Source organism: Scleropages formosus, chromosome 25 (genome assembly GCF_900964775.1).
Source record: "Scleropages formosus chromosome 25, fSclFor1.1, whole genome shotgun sequence".
Lineage (NCBI taxonomy): Eukaryota > Metazoa > Chordata > Actinopteri > Osteoglossiformes > Osteoglossidae > Scleropages > Scleropages formosus.
The window spans coordinates 14,725,909-14,745,430 of NC_041830.1; the positions used below are offsets into that span (position 1 = coordinate 14,725,909).

General features: G+C 43.4%; 1 protein-coding gene and 1 long non-coding RNA gene across 23 annotated transcripts in view; one reads left to right on the top strand and one right to left on the bottom strand.

The window, feature by feature from the left end:
* Positions 1 to 19,522, top strand: part of LOC108921599 (disks large homolog 1) — a 94,397-nt gene that overhangs the window by 11,519 nt on the left and 63,356 nt on the right. For 15 of the 22 annotated variants that reach the window (XM_029249091.1, XM_029249092.1, XM_029249094.1 and 12 more), the window contains exon 3: positions 744 to 910. In XM_029249091.1, coding sequence (XP_029104924.1) covers positions 744 to 910 — 167 coding nt within the window. Of the gene's footprint in view, positions 1 to 743; positions 911 to 3,490; positions 3,557 to 6,284; positions 6,370 to 17,875; positions 18,550 to 19,522 lie in introns of those variants that run through there. The other 7 variants (XM_029249107.1, XM_029249108.1, XM_018731124.1 and 4 more) reach the window with 6 other exon arrangements.
* On the bottom strand, positions 12,515 to 17,811 carry LOC108921604 (uncharacterized). Its single transcript, XR_001965064.1, has 3 exons — positions 17,489 to 17,811; positions 14,605 to 14,761; positions 12,515 to 13,929 (listed from the first exon to the last, which is right to left on the bottom strand). It is a non-coding gene; the product is annotated as an uncharacterized LOC108921604 (long non-coding RNA).

The window sequence follows — 19,522 nt, forward strand, 5'->3', positions numbered from 1 at the left end:
TATATATATATATATATATATATATATATATATATATATATATATATATATATATATATATGTGTGTGTGTGTGTGTATACACACACACAAGCAGTGAATATAGAAATGAAATGTAAATGCAACTTTTTTTGGTGGAGACTGCAAATGACTTTCTCAACATTTGAAAGGGGGAATAAAAGGTTTTGGAAGTGGTTTAGTTACAGTGGTCACATACCAGCAGTGTGTCACAGTAGAGTAAGACATGACCCTAAAGAGGTGCTCTGGATTCATCTGTCGTCTTTTAATTTAGTATCTGCGCAGCTTCATGGCCGCTAGGTTTTATGTGTGGTTCAACATATGTTGTTTATGTGAGCAGTTACATATTCAGCTCTTGCTGTTACTGTATCCTGACGAATAACCTTTCGAGACCCCACCCCTCTAGCCCCTGAAAAGCCGCTCCTGATCCTTGCATGCCTCTTTGTAGGTGTAAACATTCACAAACATAAGACTTTGATTTTGCTATAACAGCAGCAAACTTAGTCTTTAATCAGATGTGGCCAGCTTTCTTGACTCACAATGGATTTTATTTATGCATTTATTTTGTCAGACTTGCTGAGCATAAGTTTTAGTCATGAGATTTATGCATGGTAAAATGTGAAGCTGTACGTTCTTTCAGGGATATGAATGGGCACCCACCTGGTTACAAGTGTAAGTCTTTAACCGTGGCACCACCTGGTGCTCCATTTCCTTCTTGCTTCTCCAGATATCCAGGAGTTTTATGAAGTGACCTTATTGGACAATCAGAAATGTGTGGAGTCCTCGAAGGCGGCCGAGCCAACGTCCCCGGCCAACCTGTGGGATTTCTCCAGCCTTCAAAGCACAACTGTGACTTCTGAAACCCTTCCTAGCAGCCTTAGCACCAGTATAGAGGTAAGAGGGAGGGAAGTCTGGTCCTCTGGCAGTCCAGCTGTGCACTACTTTTCTGTGATGTTTGTTAGTATTAGCACTTATTAGTCACTGCAGTAGTAACAATGTTTTCTCTTGGCAAGGTGGCAATTTTTTTTTTTTCTTTTTAAAGAATGTTGCCTTGTTGATACCAATCTGAGGTTCACATGCTTTGGTGAAGCCGGTTGTTGGCCCCCATCACCTTAACAGCTGCTATTTAAATTGAAGCATGATGACACCCTTTGTCGGTGTTTGCTTTAATCCCTTGTTCTTCTGTCCTGGTTGTTTTGGACTGTGGTTCTGTGTGGTCTTGACTTGACCCCTCAGACGTACAGCGGAACAAAATGAAGTGATCAGTCTCTGAACAGCTGTCCTCTAAAAAAACTTAGAACTAGAGGGGAGCAACAGATTGCCATGAGATTCCATTGTTTGCAGATGGTTATTTAAAAAGTGGTTACAGAAGAGCAGGTGCTGTAACTCTTGTTATATGGTTTCAGTCATTGTGAATCTTGTGTTTTCAGAGGCTTTCAAAATAACCATTTGCTGGTGTAAGGCAGTGTACCTGTCTTTTCTCTTTTCATTGCATTTTATGTATATACATATTTTTTTTTTTTTTTAAAGTTACACCACATACTACATTTTTGATGGTCTTTCATTGGATCTGGGGATGCATTTGCAATGACCTTTTAGCTTTGCTTAGAGAATCAGAATGTTCTTAAGTCATGCAAAAGTCTTTTACTGGGCATATCTCTTACTAGACCCCTGTTTTTAAAGGCCTTCCTGGGTTGACATGCTTCTTTTCATGTAAACTTCGTTGAGAAGGAGCACCAGAGTTAGTTTCGCTAGCTTTGGCAGTTTAGATTTGGGAGGGGGAAAAAAATATCTTCAACCTCACTTGTTACAGTCCACCGTGCTGTCACGCAAAGACAGATCACAGAATTAATCCACTACTTACAAACTCGTATGGTGACATTTGACTTTTTAAATAGTGTTCACTTGACCTCCTAAAGCGGTTATGCAACACCAGGCTGTAGTTTTCATTGAGAAAAACATTCTGCTTTCAGTGTGACACTGAAACAACGCTACCCACTTTATTGACATGGAAATGCTAACAGTTTCGCCACCAACTTAGATATTTATCTTAGTTGGTGGCAAAACTGTTAGCGTTTAACTAAGATAATAGCAAAATTGAATTATACAGAATTGTGACTGGCAGGTTTTCAGCATGCTGCTTGAGGGATGTAATTTCACAGACATTGGTTGCTTGTTTGTTCTGTCACACACTGTGTTCCTGCACCATCCGCACAAATTGTCACCAGCTCTCCCTTCCTTCCTGTGTGTGACTGCAGGCCATGCACTGATGCACATATGGATTACGCATTGGTTCCATCATTGCTCGATCAGCCCAAGGATCGCATTCACGGGTGAATTGGATGCGTAGTGCATAGACGGGTAGTTAATTGTTTCTGTTTAACTAAGGGCACAATTAACTGCCCTTCTCCTTTTTCTTTCTGCCGTTTGGTCATCTCTGGTCCAGTGCCTGGCTGAGCCTGTACACCGGCCCTGTGTCTGCTAGGAGGCAGAGGACAGCTGTCATGGGCTTTGGTCCAGGGGGCTGTAGAATGACTTTAATGCCCTTTCCCTGTCCCCCTTGAACAGGGGAGGTGTGGCGTGAAGAGCGGCATTGCCAGAGACCTGTAGGCCTCTGGGAGCAATTTATGATCACTCACACCCTGCATCCAGTTCAGCATGCACCTTGGGATGTACATCGCCTGTATATCGCCTGTACACCGCCGAGTGCGTACTCAAAAGAAACTCTTCTGACCGCCGTCCGATTCATGTGCATGCCATAATTCCTTTCCACACACCTCTGTGGAAGCTGTGTGGGTGGAGCTGACAGTCACACTACGCCAAACAGAGCTGCTCAGTACTGCAGTCACGTAAATGCCCCCTTTAGAGTGCGATTAGTCATAATCCACACAAGAATGTTCTGAATTAAGTACCAAATTCTCTTAGATTGGAAATCACGCTTGGAACATTGATATGGCAATCCGAGCTCAGTCTTTCTGATTAACTATTTGTCTTCTAAAAGCTGCAAAATCCTAAGCAAGTTTGCTTTTTGAGGTTATGAAGAAATAGTGTCAAATAATTAAAACTATTATTGTTTTTAAAATGTGGTCCTGCTGAACAAGAAACAAACTGATATGCTATGCACACTTAAAATTAAAAACAAGATTGACCTCTTGTTTTTACAACCATCTCATCAGGAAAACACATTCATTTAGCCTTTCACCATAAATGTCACATTTTTCATTAATTACTTGCTGATCAAATAGCCATGATGTGCTGTACTACTACGTATTGTTCCAAGACCACTCTAAGGAATTCCTCATTCCTTCTATGTAATTATAGCTTACTTTTTACAGTCATTTTTCATATTTTGGCTATTATTGTGTTGCCAAATAAGGGAGTGTGTTCTGTTTTGAATATTTTTGTCCTTGAATGTTCCTCTGAATTGAATGACTTCTCTTCTCCTCTTCCCTTTGTGTGACATGGCCTCTTAAGGAATCTCCCCTTCTAAATGAAATACTTCATGTGCTAGGAAAAGCTTTGTCTTCCAGTGCTGAACAAGTAAGTATCACATTTGACGGGTGGGGAATCTCCCATAGTCGCATGTCCAGCAAGCTCATCCTCTGCAAAGCTGGGGTGTGGGCGGAGCATGTCTCATGATGTCATCACTCTCAGCTCCATGATGTAAGAGGAGCATGTCGTTGTGACCTCATCCTCCTTACTTTTCCTGTGTGGGTGGAACATGACTTGTGGACAGGCTGGGCTCCGTCATTGGTCCCATTTTACCTGTTGGTGTCGCTTTCTGTCTTGGCTGCACATCTCCTGTCAAACCTGTGCTCCAGGCTAACCATTGTTTTCAGAATTGCTTTATTCTTCTGATGTTTTAAAGAGCAGTTATGGACCATGGGCCATGTACATTTCAAACTTCAACATTCAAAATAAGACAGTGCTGGAATTTTGCTTTCCTTTTGGTCGGTGTGTATTTTCTTGATTCAGTCTGGTGTTTCATGCTCTGGGCAACAGAGAAGACGACAGTGACCTTTTTCATTTTGGCACCATCACGTTTATGGTCAGTGCTCTCTTCAGAGAAGGAACGGTGTGCTCTGGTCCCTTTAAGCACTATCATAGACCAAAACGCTCTGTGTGCGGAGTATTGACGTATGAGCGCAGGGTCCTTCGTTTTGAGGAATCCCAGGAAATGGCTGGGGTCTTTTTTCACCCCTTGGAAAACCTTTTCTGCCACAGTGTTCATCCTGACCTCTTCTGAAAGAAGCAGGAAAGAGAACTTCCTGCCTCAGAAATAATCACTGAACTGAAGATGTATTAAATGTGTGTGTGTGTGTGTGTGTGTGTGTGATGTGCACTGCTCCTGGGACCATGCGTCGTTCACACACCTTTTAACATTTCCCGCCTGCCTTCGCTCTTACGTCACTGCGCAGTTATGAAGAGAATGTAGGATGTGGCAGTTTTCTGGATGGAAGAAATGGTTCTGCATATAACGTGCAGCCACGTTTCATATTAAAAAATCAAACACAACTCTAGTGCTCATTAATATTGAAGGACATTTTGTTTCAGACAAGCTATGGCTTCACTCTCCTTGTCAGAGGAAAGTATAGTCACTACAGTTACATGAGTCTGCAGAAGGAGTACCTCTTTAATCGGCTTGGACACACGGTGAGCGCTATGTCACGGTGAATGAGGCGATGGTACCGAGAGGACCGAGCACAGTGGTAGACCTGCGGGTCCAGGGTTACACTACACTCCACCTGCCACAATGTCCTTGACTTACATGTGAATAAACATGGAAATTCACTGAATTTGTGGTAAATTAGGTTGTAGTTGCAGTAGATGCAGATACACTTCTGAGACTGACTTGGAGTGAATGATTGCAGTCTGTAGCCTGGAAACTGGAGTGTGCTTCTGTGTTCCTTTACTGTACACTTCGAACACCTTCTTACTTGAATGCTGTGCTCAAATGTTTAAACGAATACAGAATAAATGTAGGTGCACACCTCTGCTCTGTGTATAAAAATTCAGATCTAGTGTCTAAGTGAATTTTGTTTGTATATGTGTAATTTATTTATGAAAAACAGCGCCGAAGGCAATGTTGTGACAGAGCTTTTGTTTTAAATCTACTTTTACTACTGAACACTTGGCCACCTACTCAGTCGAGCACTTCGTCTCATCCTAGTAACAGAACAACACACCCCCTGAGTTCTGGACCAGCTGCGAGGACAAGAACAAAAAAAGCAGTTCAGTGCGCCCTCACGACAGCATCACGGTACGTGCGTGAATGAGGAGGTTTGGACGCCCTTTGGTGAGGCGTCCCGAGCCCTTCCTCGCGCTTCGCGTCCACGTGCTTGAGAACGGTCGGGTAGGTGCGCTCGCGCTGCGACGCGGGAAAAACGAAACCTGGTTGTTGTAAGCGGGACTATTCAATTAGCTGTTCGATTCAGTCGCTGCTGTTGATTTATTGCATCTTTACCATGTGATTCACTCCATAACCTTATTACCTTGTAATTTACGCTCCATACAGTAATTCTAAGTGAACGCTACATCATTCATTGTTTTGTCTTCAAGTGATCTCGAAGAGCTGATGATGGCGCTGCTAATAACTGAAAAAAGTGAACGAAATTGTTTTCGTAAGGTGAGCGCTGAGGTCTGCTAATATTATTAAATATGAACTGTAGTATACTGTCAGTGTTTGGTGATCGAGTTAATAAGCGGAGGTACATTTACTCTTTGTTTATGCCGAAGACGACTGAAAGTGTTTTTTTTTTTGTTTTTTTTTTCTGGAACTACCGCACTGAGATGATGGCGTATTCCGTTAATTAAAAAATAGCTTTTTTAAAATTAAAGTGATTCCGCGCTTGTACCTCGAGGAAGTTCGTTCTGTCGAGAAATTTCTGTATTACACCGAATCCAGTGTTTTGTGGTATTGAGAAAGCCAAATAGAAGGTGCTGTACCGCAGCGACCCTACGGTTCAAGGCACACTGAGGCAGCGCGTGCAGCAGCGGCGCGCGGGTGGATGAACCGTACTGGCACGCGTCGCTGCGGCTCGCCCTCCGGCACCAGCGCCTTCGCCGGGACTTGGCGGAGCCTTAGTTTGCAGAACCGGGGGTGCGGTGTGAAAGGTGCCGACCGTTTAGCCCCTCGGCTTTGACTCAGAGCACATATTCTTTTTTTTTTTTTTTTTTTAATTTATTTTTTTTTAATTTTTTTTGCTCTCGAGTTTTTTTTTTTTTTTTTTTGAGCCTGCATCTTGATCTTCGTCCCTGAGCGCAGCGATAAAGGTGGGAAATCATGAAGCGGTGAGGGGAAGGAGGCGGCTGCTGTGGCCACCATGGACTGTCTGTGTATCGTGACCACCAAGGTAAGGCTACACACTTCAGCACCATGCTTTATATATTATTAGTCACTTTTCTGGAAAGGTTTTACCAACTGAACCATGAGTTTCAGTTTGTATTTGTGATAATAGCTGTAGATGGAGGGATGTCGTTTAACACAGCCAACAAAGTATCCTCTGTGTGTGTTATGGAACAAAAAGATTTGAAAACAACATTGGTTTAATTATGCAAGAATAATGTAATTTTCAGTGGACCGGTCCTTTCCATTTACAGTACAGGACAAAGAGTGTTCTTGGCATCCTTCACAAGAATTAAACTATCTTGAACACTTTTCCCGAGTAAACCATGGTCTAGACTTTAATGAAGTTGCATAGAATTTATTTCAGATGATGTCAGTACTAATGTGTATTAAGAATGTGGGTAGTATTTAAGTCAACAGACTTTGAAACAGCTTTCTGTTTTGGTCAGCATGCATTTGACATCTCAGCTTGTTAGAGTCATTTGGCATTTGAGTGTCACACTGATTAAAGTTGTACATTTTGTGGTGGTTGGCCTTTTTGTCTTGAACATCCTTTTAATTTGGTTCAAACTGTACATTGTGTGGTGCTGGAAGTGACTTTGAAACAGAATCAACTGCACTCCCTGTCTTTTTGACACTTACATTTATTCATTTAGCAGATGCTTTTTTCCAAAGCGACGTACATCTCAGCAAAAGTACAATTTATGCATTACATTAAGAGACAGACATGGCTGCAGACGTGACTCTCAACTTAACCCAGTTTGTTACCTACCGCTTGCTGCACCCATGTTCATCGTTCAAGTAGGTGCATAAAACACAGGATAGACACCTAGTAAGTGAAATGATATCTCTTTGCTTGTGCATAAATTTAAAGAATTGTTTAATTTAGCTGCCCTTTTACGTGATGATTCAGTAGTGAGTTAGGTTAATTTGCCTCTGCCTGCATACATCTATGATCAAAAAGTTAATGAGACATAAATACTAAATTCAGTGCAGTTGTGAAAAAGTCAGTGTGTCTAGTCTTGTGCTTTTGCTGGCCATGCTCTGCATTGGGTTGGTGCAACAGTTGCATATAGTGTTATTACAATGTAAAGGTGGGTTGAGTGACCTTTGAAATTGCCATGTATGGAGACAGGAATGAATGGTGTGAGTCAGAGTGCCTGTATCCATTAGTGTTCCCTGCTTTAATCATGGAGGGCGATCTAATTCAGCACACACTATCCTCCAGCTAGACTGTGTATCTGTACTGTATATCTGCAAGTGATCGCAAAGAGCTAATGGTGCTGCGAATAACTGGAAGAAGCGGGTAGTGAACAAAATTGTTTTTGTAAGGTGAGCACCGCGTTCTGTTAATGTGAACATGTATAGCTATGCTGTGTGCTGTCATTAATGGTTCTCCCATTAATAGCATTTGATCTTGACTTTTTTAGAAGGACACTGATTATGTAGGATTGCTGCTTTTGTGAAGTTATGCTGTAAGACATGTTGTGCAGTATTACAGATGTAGGTTATTTGTAAAAGTTTTATTCGAATGGTTGCCCTTTGTATGAGTTCAGCTTGTCCAGCTTCTGCATTCCATGCTTTGTTGTAATTTGCTGCTAATGTCTGATCCAAGCTCAGTTTTAGTGGTGGTGTTTCTTTAAATCATATTCATTGCGACTGTGTGCAGGGCAGGGTAATATCTGTTCCTGTCTTACTTTGGCCGCCTCGAGGTGCATGAGCGAACCGGCCGTCCCATTTGTCTTCCACTTTACTGCTGGTTGGCATTGACTCATGTTACTTGAACAGCTCCTGAGTACCTGTTCTTGTGTACAACATGAGAACACGGTGCTGTATCCATCTTTGCAGACTGCTTCAGCCTTATTATGGGCCATGCCTCAAGTGTGTACTTAATATCCCCTTGCAGTTTCATTCAGCTAACGGATGGATGTCAAAAACAACCTGTGTTTCTCGGAGCCTGTGTGAGGTCACTGCAGGTAGCAGTATCATAACAAGCAGTGTGAGATGATTTATTTATGATGCAGATGGAAAGAAATTAACACTGAAATTTTCTCCTCTTTCCTGATTTTCCATCTATAGTCCCGATTTTGGTTTTGAAATTTTACAGCTGTGGCGAAGGGTCTAGTACCACGGAGGGTGCAAGCTTTAGAATTTTGATATCAGTTAATTACATTATATCTCAGTGATTCTGTGGCCCCAGAGTGACTCTGGATTTGCAGTCTTCATATTTCAAGCAGAACCATTATGATTCCTGTGCCAGTGTGCTGTAATTTAGTGAAGACATTTGAATAAAATATGCTGCCATGCTGCTTTTTGCTAACTGTGAATGAACATCATAGATCCACAGAACACTTCGTCCCAGATTTTTCTGTTTAAAAACTGCATTTATGCTTAGCTGATGGTTTTCTCTAAAGCGACTTAGAACAGACTGCAAGGATTTTGTATGTGTTAACATTAGTCTTGTTGAACTGGCTTCACCCATTTCAACTGATGGTTGAATGCCTTCCTATCAACACCCCCACATCTCTTTTGGAACTTTTCTTCCCCTCCTGGATTTCTGTAATTTCTTTTTATCTAGCCCCTGCAGGAGTTCTGTTGGTGTGTTAGCCGTGACACTCTCCATCTGTGTACATGGCTGAGACTTCGCCCTTGTACCTTCTCAAGGACACAGTGGTCGCCTCACATGAATGAGTTTCTCCTTTCCAGCATTTGGAGATTTGGGCAAAAATGGTGTTCCTTGATTCCAGTGGAAGAATTTAAATTTAAGAATTTAATAATTCCACAGGGTTCAAAAAGTTTTCACAACTGTAGTTTCTCAATGGCTTTTCTTATGTGTGTCTAATTTCCACCAGACTGTGGAGTTTGTGCCAGTCCTCTGCAGTCTTTGGGATAATCGAGCTCTGGCTAAAATAGAAGCAGATGCTTTATGCAACCTTGCTTTAAAGACTCTGTTTAGGTCACAGGTTGAGTCAGGAGTGCAACAGATCAATGCACAGTCCACAGCTCTGGCATAATGACTCTCTGCAGTCCTCAGGGTCTGTCATTTAGAGAAAGACTCTTTACAGAGATAACCTACATTGTTTGCAGCTGATGTCAACAATACATTGTGATGAGGCAAGGACTTATTTTATTGGAGTTTCATTGGACAAACTGACAGTGGTGGTGCTGTAGAGTCGCATTGCACAAGTAGTGAGAGGATTTGCAGCAACTTGGGGAATTCAGCTGATGGGACAGGGCTTCTCTTTAGGATGGGATTGAGTGAAACCGAGGCAGAGTGGGAGGGAGAGTGGCGGCCCAGTGCTGTTTAAAGGTATGCCAAGGAGTGTAATATGATTAAAAAAAAAAAAAAACCCTGAGATGCTGCAGCTTTAGTGAAGTTAAAGAATTCTGTTTTGTGTATTACATTTTTTTTCTTGCGTGGTTGGAAGTACCTCAGTTTCAGTTTACTTTTCAAGGCATGTTTGATCAGTTACATGCTCAGACAAGAAAATAGAACAAAGTATATAGTGATAATGTGTTAGTCACAAGTGTTAATGTGTGGAATATATTAGAAAATGTTAGGCAACAGGGATAGCTGTTAATTTTCCTAGCAATTCAGTATGCATTAGGCTAGCTTTTATCATAACACTCACTTTTTTTTTGTCAGCTCTCTTGAAATAAAGCGAGCCCACATTTCATCATCTTGACCTCATCTTGCTTCCTTTTTCTGGGAGGCACTCCATCCTTTGCCTCCTTGCTTCCAACAGTGGTGCTGAACAAAAGAGGACCTAGGACAATAGGTATGGAAGTACACGCTCCTGAGATTTTGTGAATTTATACTGCGTTCAATAAAGTCTGTTAGGAAAGGGCTCCTGCTCTGAATTTCTTTCCACTCCCCTGTATTTCAGGCCTTCAGCATGGTGTCTTGTGGCCAGATCTTGTGTCTTTCATACAGGCATGGTGGTTTTCAGTTTCATCATAAAAAGTATGCTGCTAACTGTCCCTTGCCCTTTTTTGCTCTGGATTCTACCAGAATCTTTAAATTATTGTGCTGAAATTCATGTTTTATGTGAATTTTAAATCCATATGCTAAAATTTGCTGTGCTCTGTTTACAGTGCAGTCCTACCGTCTTCCTCTTGGCCTCAGAGGATTTTGTCAGTGCTGTATTTTTTCAGGGCTTATTTAATGTTTCTTTGGTCTGTGTATTCCCTAGAGCCACTGAAAGACAGACACATTGACTTCTTCTTTCATTTCCTTATGAGGAAGGCTTACACTGTTAGTTACTGAGTTACTGAGACTGTTTTGAGAAAGTGACATGATGAGAATGTTAAGTTCTTCGGTTGTTTGTTTTACTTGCTGTGGCATAATCAGATCCACTGGGCAGGAGAATAGAGAAATGGATGACGGACTTAACCATTAGAGCGAGCATAGAGGATCCAGGTCAGAAAACAGACAGTTGCTCCCCAGTGACTGTTTCCTCAAATCGGTGGGCAGCTGATAGTAGAAAGAGGGAGCTGTTCGATCCAGAAGGAGATAATGTCTCCTGGCATGGGCGCTGAACTTCAAACACAAGACCCGAGACAAATGATAATCAGTTTTCCGCTCTGCCTCTTCTCACACTTAGTGTCACTCAGTCACTCACTAATTATTTTACCTTCTTGATGCTAGTGTGACAGGTAGTCATGGGCCACGTTTGCAGCATTTGGCTACAGGCCATGTCCTGTCTGGTCTGTGTCAAAGACCCTAGCTTGTCTTCTGCCTGCTCCTATCACAAGTTCCTGCCTGTTTTACTCTCTGTTTGACGTTGGCATTTTGACTAGTATCACCCTTCACTGAAGCTATTTGTCATAAACAGCACGGAAGAAGCTTGGTTTTGCATTTAACTTTTTAATGGTTTTTTTTTTTTTTTTTTTAAGTTTATGCTTACTTTAATGTTCCAGATTAAGCCTGAAGATCTCTCACTTATTAGTTGGAACTTTTCTCCATTACTAACGCTGATTTATCCTCTTATACAGCTGTGTAATTTTTAATGTAGCATTTATGGGTAAGTGTGTTGTGCAAGGAAGCTATAGCTGGAGATGGGATTTCAACCAATGTCTTTTGAAGCCAAGGTAGTGGCTGTAACTACTATGCTACCTGCCACGTGGAGCATAATTCTTTTCATTATTGGGTGTAACATCTGTTATTGTGTTGGAAGTTTTTTTTAAATGGTAAAATTGTAATTTAGAATATTTCTACTAATTGCTGGTGTGTGTTTGTCTTGTCCTGTATTGCACCCAAACTTAAATAGGCTTAAATGGATTTAAATGTGGATTAATTAGGGTTAATCAGATAGTGCTGAAAGTACCTGCTAAATATGTCACGGGAATTAACCGAGATCATTTTATGGCAGTTACTTTGAATTTCAATTGGAGACAGAAAACCCTTTTTTTTAATCTTTAACCATTTCTTTTTTGGCGTATTCTCTTTCATTATGACAGGTTTGACAAAATGTGTGTTCAGTCTGTTTGAATATTTTGTAATGAACACTGCCCCCTACTGTGGTAATGTAGTAAGATGCATAAATTTGTCACTTGTGTGTTCTGAGTCCTTCTGTAGCTCTGTCTATAAGAAGCATGTCTGATAAGAGTTGCATTCTGACTTTTTTTCCCCTTAAATATTGCTATTTTCATAATTATCTCTGTGTTTTGTTTTTAAAATATCTGTCAAAGTAATCTTATAGTGTTATATTTATGACTGTTTTATCTGGTGCTTGTGGTTGGTATATTGTATGTTTAGACCTTTTCTGTGTTTTAGTTGGTGTGTTGACACTGAGCTTGAAGGAGAAGCACAAGACTTCCTCAAAGCCCTCCTCAGCTGACAGGTTGTGTTTGTGTTCCGTTTGACCCAGAAGGTAGTGTGTGTAAATGTTCCCTTACCCCAGCCTTTCCCCAGCTAGGCTCCACTGGGAGCAGTCTGGAAAAGCCCTCTCCTGGGACAGGGGATGGAGAATCCTACAGCATAGGAGGAGATCCACAGCATCTTGCTTGCTTTACTGCTGCTGGGACCTTTTGATTCATGGTTGTGTACTTATTGTAGCTATAGCTGTATGAGTATAGCTAACTTGCACTGAGGCAAAACGCAAAGAGAAGCAAATATATGTTGAATCCTTTCAATGGTGTTCTTTTGTAGAGATGGCAGTTTGACCTAGGCAACTTTGTGAGTGGCTGAGCTGTCAGAGCTGGGGACCCCGAGGTCAGTGAGTCATGCAGAGCTGTCAGTCATGGGGAGTAGCCATGATGAGGTGCAAGTCCCTCCTCCCCAGTGTCTCAGTGAGAACTCACTGAAGGCTGTTGTGTCTAACCCTGCCTGTGAGGTGGAACAACTCAAGTTTTTCCAGGCATGCCCTGCAGGAGTTGTATTAATGGTTGCTGTTTGCTGTGTCCATTACTACACCCTGTGGTTCTTTGAATAGCTGAAATGGCCCATCTCTCTCAGCACAGCAGCCCTGGGACATGTGGTTACGTACTTGTAGTTTTGAGGTTTACATAGTGATCTCTGCAACACCATGCACTGCATGACTGTTCCATAACGTCTAGGTGTTTGCTGGATGCCCTGTTCATGATTGTATAGTGTGGATATGATTGAGGATGTTTGTGGAGTTGAGATGGGTAGTTGTTCCCTGCAGCTGGAGAACAGTAAGAAGGCCTCTAGGGGTGACTGGCAGAGGACTTATGGGTAGTGGGTGTTTCTCTTTCAGGAGAGCAGCTGAAGAGGATGTACCCCACTGGCTCACACTGATGGCTTGACAGATGGGCGCTGTTGCAGTCTCGTAACACACGCCATCCTTCCTTCCCAGTGCTTGTGAACCTGCAGAACACATGCTCAGTCCCCACTCCAGACAATCCTACTAGATTGAAGTGAAGGGCATCTGCCACGTTCCCACATGGTCGGGCTGGCCCATGTCCGCCAGGCAGCCCCTCTGCTCTGCCTTGTTACATAAGCCGGTTCTTGCCTGCTGGCCTGCTGCCGCTGGGGTGGATCATGGTGTACTGCCTTTGTTTTTGGCAGGCAGATGGCTTACCCTTGAGGTGCACAACTCATATCACTGAGTTATTACAGAATGTGCTCTTCTGCCTCTGATTTAGATTTCTTGCTCTCTTACACATTGTTTGGAGCAGCTTTTTCTGCTTTTGCATCTTGCGGGAGTATTTTCTGTTTTAACATGTGATTACAGGTCGATATTCCATTTAACAAAGCCCATGTAAATGGAGGTGTATATTCAATGGGATATTTCACAGTTCACTTCTGTTCTGTGTGCATGTGTGGTAATGGTCCAGGTGAGGAGAACAAGAGTATAGAAAATGCATCCCCCAGTCTGTTCTGCCATGCCAAGCCCCCACAATGGCGTCACTCGAGAGATGAGTATCATGGGGGGGGCAGGCGGACTTGAGTCAGCGTCCTACCTCGGAGGTGACCCAGCACTCTTGCCGTTCAGATGCCCTCGTCTTCAGCACATCAACTCTGAATCACGCTGCTGCCCCCCGAAACGGCTCACTGAGAGAAACTCGCCTCTTCCCTGGCTTCAATGCCCCACGGCTGAATTGCCTGAGATGACAGGGGGTCAGGGGTAACTTTGTGGGCGACACGTTAACGCTGTTTAAAGCTGCATCAGAAACTTTCCAGTTTTTATTTATTCACTACTTTTGCTCAGGATGAGGTTAAATGTTGCACGTGTCTTGTCAGGAAGTGACATGTGACAGTGGTTGCGGGTGACACCTGGTCTCTGCTTCTCTCCTCAGACCAGCTGGCTAGAATATGACAAACTGCTCCCATCCCTGGGGCCTTGCCACTCAGAAGTTGTCACAGATGCTTCAGACACTTTCACTCATCAAACTGCTGTTTAAACTGATCTGAGATAATTAAAGGACATCTTAGCCCTTAGTGAAGCATTTTTAGTATGGACAACTTTTTTTGTCTTTAGGGGGAGAAATAATCTACAAGCAATTATGACCTTTTTTTAATCTCTGCTGGCAGATTTCTTCTGTAACATTTTTAATTTTATTTTTGTTGCATTCAGCAAAGAAAATTTGTTTTAGGGTGGTTAGCAGGAGTATGAGTTGTTTTTCTTCTAGCTATATAACTTTATTCACTTTATTGCTTGACTTTGCTCAACTTGTCCTTCATTTGAAAGGTTAAGATGAGGAGAGTCCTTAGTAAGTTTCACTGAACTGTGAAAAGTTATAAGCGAAACAATGGTGTTTGAAGTCAGGTAAGGCTTACTTGTCATTCACAAGGCTTTGCCACCCATTTGGTGGGGGGATGTTGGTCTGGATGTCCCTTTCACAGCGGCAGTGCTGTTCAGCACTCTGGTATCAAGATAGACTCACGAAGCCTGAGAGGATGTGCGCTGGAACTGAAGATAATGTAGGAGTCCAATCTGAAGCAAAATCACAAAGGGAGCCATGGAGGGGAAAATGGGTGCTTTGTTTTAACAAAAAGTGCTGAGCATGCAGAGCGCAGGCCTGGACTGACAGCTAGCAGCTGCCCAGGTAGATCTCCCTACTTTGTTGTGGGCCAGTGTTCCCCTTTCCATGGATGATGGCATTTAAAGGAGCTGTGTAAGTGTGTGCACATAGCCGTACTGCTCAACTCATTTTGCCAGTCCCTTCATGTTAGGCAGCAGCACTGACATGTTAGTGACTTTCAGAATAACTGGCTCAGGGTGTTCTATTGTAAATTTAATGGGGACAAAGTTTCAGAGTTTAACAGCAGAATTCAACTGGAGTAGTGATCAGTTGGAACAGTGGAAGCCTGGACCTGGACCAAAACCTGTTTTACCATGCATCACCATTTCCCCTAGACACAACAGCAATGAAGGAAAATGTTGGGTAGTGTTGCCTAGGAATTTCTCATAGGTCCTTGACTGCCATTTTTGTGTTGTGAACAATGTCCCTATTGTCAAATGGTGTAATTAATTAGAGTACGGCAGGTGCCGGAGAACAGGAGTGAAAATCATTGACAACTCTGCCATCTCAGCCTAGAGTAGGGGCAACTCTGTTTTAGCTCTCTTCCTTTTTTGTTAGTTGTCATTGCCTTACCTATTTACAAGAATTCTAAGCCGTGGGGCTGGCTGTTAAAATACGCCCACGATTCTTCAGTTATGGGAATGGCATACAGATTAAAAATACCTTCCAGCATCTTTCGTTCAGCTTGTCTGTCCTCTGCCTCTCTGTCATTCGCTCAGCAACAGGAAAGGGGTGCTTCCAACAGCTGGTCAGTGCTGTCCATCTAGGACTGTGCAGGCCTGTGATGAGCTGGTTCTCAAAGGGAGAGTTTGGTGTGACTGCTGCCTTGCTGGAGCGTGACAGTGAGACAATGATTGGGAAGTATGCCTGAAGGCCTTTGAGTTTGAAGAAGCAAGGGAGTCAGCCCATACAGACAGTTCTTTGTTCATGTCTTTGGTTTGTCTCAGTATAAAGTGATTTATGAAACTGGCATCTGGAGGAAACGCTGATCACTTTGTCGTCTTTAGTCAACTAATTTTAAAAGTTAGGTCAGATCTGTTTTGGTCTAATTAACCTTAATCTTTATAGTATACTTTTTAATACACATCAATTAGTGCTACCCTACCTTGAAATACATTTTGCTTATGGGTCACAACATCTTTAAGAGAAAAGAAATCCGTTATGAAGCACAACATATGAAAGCATTGAAACAAGCTACTAATGGCCACTTTCTCTGTGTTCAACAACAAAATGCATCAGAATGTGCAGCAAGAGTGGTAGTGGAGAAGGTTGTTAATGGGTGCTGTATTCTCCTAATTCTTGTGTTCTCAATGATGCATGTGTACAAATCTCACAGAAGGATCTGAGTCATGCTTTCAACTTAAGGCAGTGAGGCAAGAAAGAAAATGCAAATAGAGCAGTAATTGGTTCAAATGGCATGTGTGTCAGGGATAGAGCGCAATGGATTTACTGTTCTCACACACATGCATACATATTTGACACCAAAAATTAAATGGGGCTAAATGAAAAGCACCTAGTTTGTTTGTGGTTGGCTTGTGTACGGAGAGTTCAGCATCATGCAGGAGTACCCCTAGCAGTGAATGCTAGTCCTTGTGTGGGGTGTAAGCTGATGGGCAGAGTCCTACAATGGTTGGTTGGGTCCCACTGGGCCTGCATTGCAGTCTTAGCTGTTGTGAGTGAGTATGGTTTTTGTTCTGCATTGGTTTGCTTACTCCAGTGTTTGGCTTCCTAGTAGTGAGTGCTAATGGCCAGCAAAACTCGTTTTTCTCAGGAAGGGTACGAGCTACCCATTCTGTGGGAAAGGGGGGTGGTCTGTCCTCTGGGGACTGTTTCTGTCCTGCACCCCCCTCTGCTCAGCCAGCAGAGTGCTGATGATGTAACCACTCTCTCCCTACTCAAATGATTTACAGTGGCAGGAAGAGAGCACCCTGGGAGGAGGGGGGAGGGGGCTCTGGTCTACAATTCCTCACATGCCCATCCGCCCACCCAGAGGGTCCCTTCAGGCCTTGCAGTCTAAGAAGCTCTCCACACCATGCAAACTGGGCCTCGCATGATTTGCACCATAAAGAGGATGCATCAACAATAACAGCTCATTTTCACAACTTTGTGTGACGATGCTCATGTAATGTTCATTGTGTTTTTGAAATCAAATTCACAGCAAGCCTGTATCTCACTATGTGGTTTTTATTTTTAATTTCCCTGTTGTCTGACATGCTTTTAATGTAGTGGAGTGGAGCTTTCTGAAGCAATGCCATTGACATTTGAATACACATACACACACATAGTCCTGACACTCATTTAACCTGCATTCACATGTATGCACACCACTATGCTAGACCCCTTGGTGATTCAGGAGCAAGATTGAGGTGTATCTGCTGTATGCCGGACCAGGGCTTGTTGTACTATGTGGTCTGATTTAATTTTTTCCACTCATATACCTCTCAATCCCTTGTATGCCTACCTCTCTTTATCTCTCGTGCATTCTCTGTTTCTCGCTCTTTCGGGTACAGAGGTAAGCTACATAAATGCACTTGCTTGGTGTTGCTGTCCGCCGTGACTGCTCCATCATTGTTGTGTGGCGTGTTCATTCTGTTTTGGGGAAAAAAAAGAGATGCCAAAGGTCATGGCTGGACTGTTACCTTAGCTGATTGGTTGGTCTGCAGTGCCTCCCTCTCGCCGATATGTAAGCAGACTGGAAAGTTGACGTGAAATTCTCTGCATTACCTCCCTCTACATCTACTCTTTTCTGTGAATAACCTCCACAGTCGCTGGCTGCTGTTTTTTTCTTCTTCCTTCGTTTCCTTCCTCCGTAGTGGTGCATAGCTCCCTTACAGGGAAGTTCCACAGCTTGTCTCCAGCAATCTGTGTGATAAAGCCCTGCACGGCGGCGACTTTCCCTCCCCCCACTGTCCTCTCTTACTCTCCTCTCTCCATCTTTCTCTCTCACTCTGTCTCTCTCCCTGTCCCTGTCTTGCTCTTCCTCTCTCCCTCCTCGCTTCCTCGCATGGTCCCTCCTCCCCACCCCTTCTGCCTCCCTCCCTTCTCCCTCCCCCTGTGTGCATACATTCTCTGTCGGACTCTCCCTCCTCCATAGAAGCCATGGTAGAGCTACTGCTCCAGCCTGCCGAGGAGCCCTGACCGATTAGCCTCTGCTTTCGGCCAGAGGTTAGACTCCCCTCCCCTCCCCCTCCCTTCCCTCTCCTTCTGCCTGACACGAGAGTACACACCCCCTCATCCTGGGCACCCCCTCTTCCCAATGTTAGCATGGCTCCTCCACGACTCACTCAGCAGCTTCTCACCACCGAATTGCGCTGATCCTCCACCCTGTGCTCGAGGACCGGAGAAAGGGCGAAGGGATACTTGCGGGAGAGAGAGAGAACAAGCAAGCATTTCAAGTGGGGGGGAGAGCGTCCTAACCACGGGGAGGGACAGATCCGCTGGATGAGGGAAGCACGCGTCCTGTTGTTGTCCCCCTGCCATGGTTGGAGCCCGGGAGTAAGGGTGGATGCTGAATTCGGCAGGGAAGCCGCGCTCCCGGAAGCATTCGTCCGGGACCCCGACCGGCGAGCGGCGGCTCAGGTGCCCGGGCACTGAGAAGATGTCTCCCAGCATCAAGAACTTGGATTGTTTTTCTCCCATGTTGTGCCACTGCAAAGTAGCATGCACCAACAGCACCATCTCGCTTATGTTTGGATGCAAGGTGGGTGATGGCGTTCCCCTCGTTTTCCCACAAATGTCTCAGAATACTCTGCGACCAAAGTAACTGAGGCAGATGTGTTTATATTTTTATTCCATGTTTGCTAGAAATGTCCGCAATGACTGTCTTTAAACTTGTCTGCCAAAATGCAACTAATTGTCTGTTGAGGAATTCAGTTTACAATTCAAACTAGTATAATTACCTGGAGGAGCTTGTAACTATGTTCCGGAAGTATGCCAAAGTCCTTTCTTGTTCACATTTGCTCTGCCACTGGTTTTTTCACTTATGATGCTGCTGAGTTTCTGAGGTGTACTCCCTGATGTACAGGCCAAGGGTCATCAGTGGTTTGTACATTCATCTATCAGTTTGGTTATACATTCCACTTTACAGGAAGTACCTGAATTCCCAGTCTGTAATGTGTACTTTGTCTGTTGCTTTTGTGGTTGTAGTGGACCCATTTTCTGGTGACTTGTTCTGAGAACCTTGAGGGGATTTCCTCCCCTTCTTTTCGTCTGTAACGCTAAGGGCTGTGCTTACTGCAAAGCCTTGCCCAGCTGTCCACTTAAAGTTTGGGAAGATAAAGTAGCAGGCTTAAGACTCCTCATTTTACTCACATTATATTCCACCACTGAGGTTAGGGGGTTGGAAGAGCAGAGAGTAGTCTGCTTTTGCTTCACTGGGGGTATCCCAACTCTGTGTGCCTGGTGTCCATACCTAACTTGTTGGAGATAGTTGTAGCAGGGTGTCGGTCTTCCCTCCGTCATCTGTTTTATCTTCAGTTTCTGGAATGTTCTCACAGAGATGGTGTATTTGTACTTAGCAAAGGCTTAAGCATTTTTGCATTCAGTGCTGGGCATGTAACAGGAAAAAAAATCTCTGCAACCCTTCATATACATTCATAACATCACTTTGCACAGTGCTGATACTGCTGAAGGTCTTTATCTATCTACTCTTTACAAAAATTGAATCTTCTGTT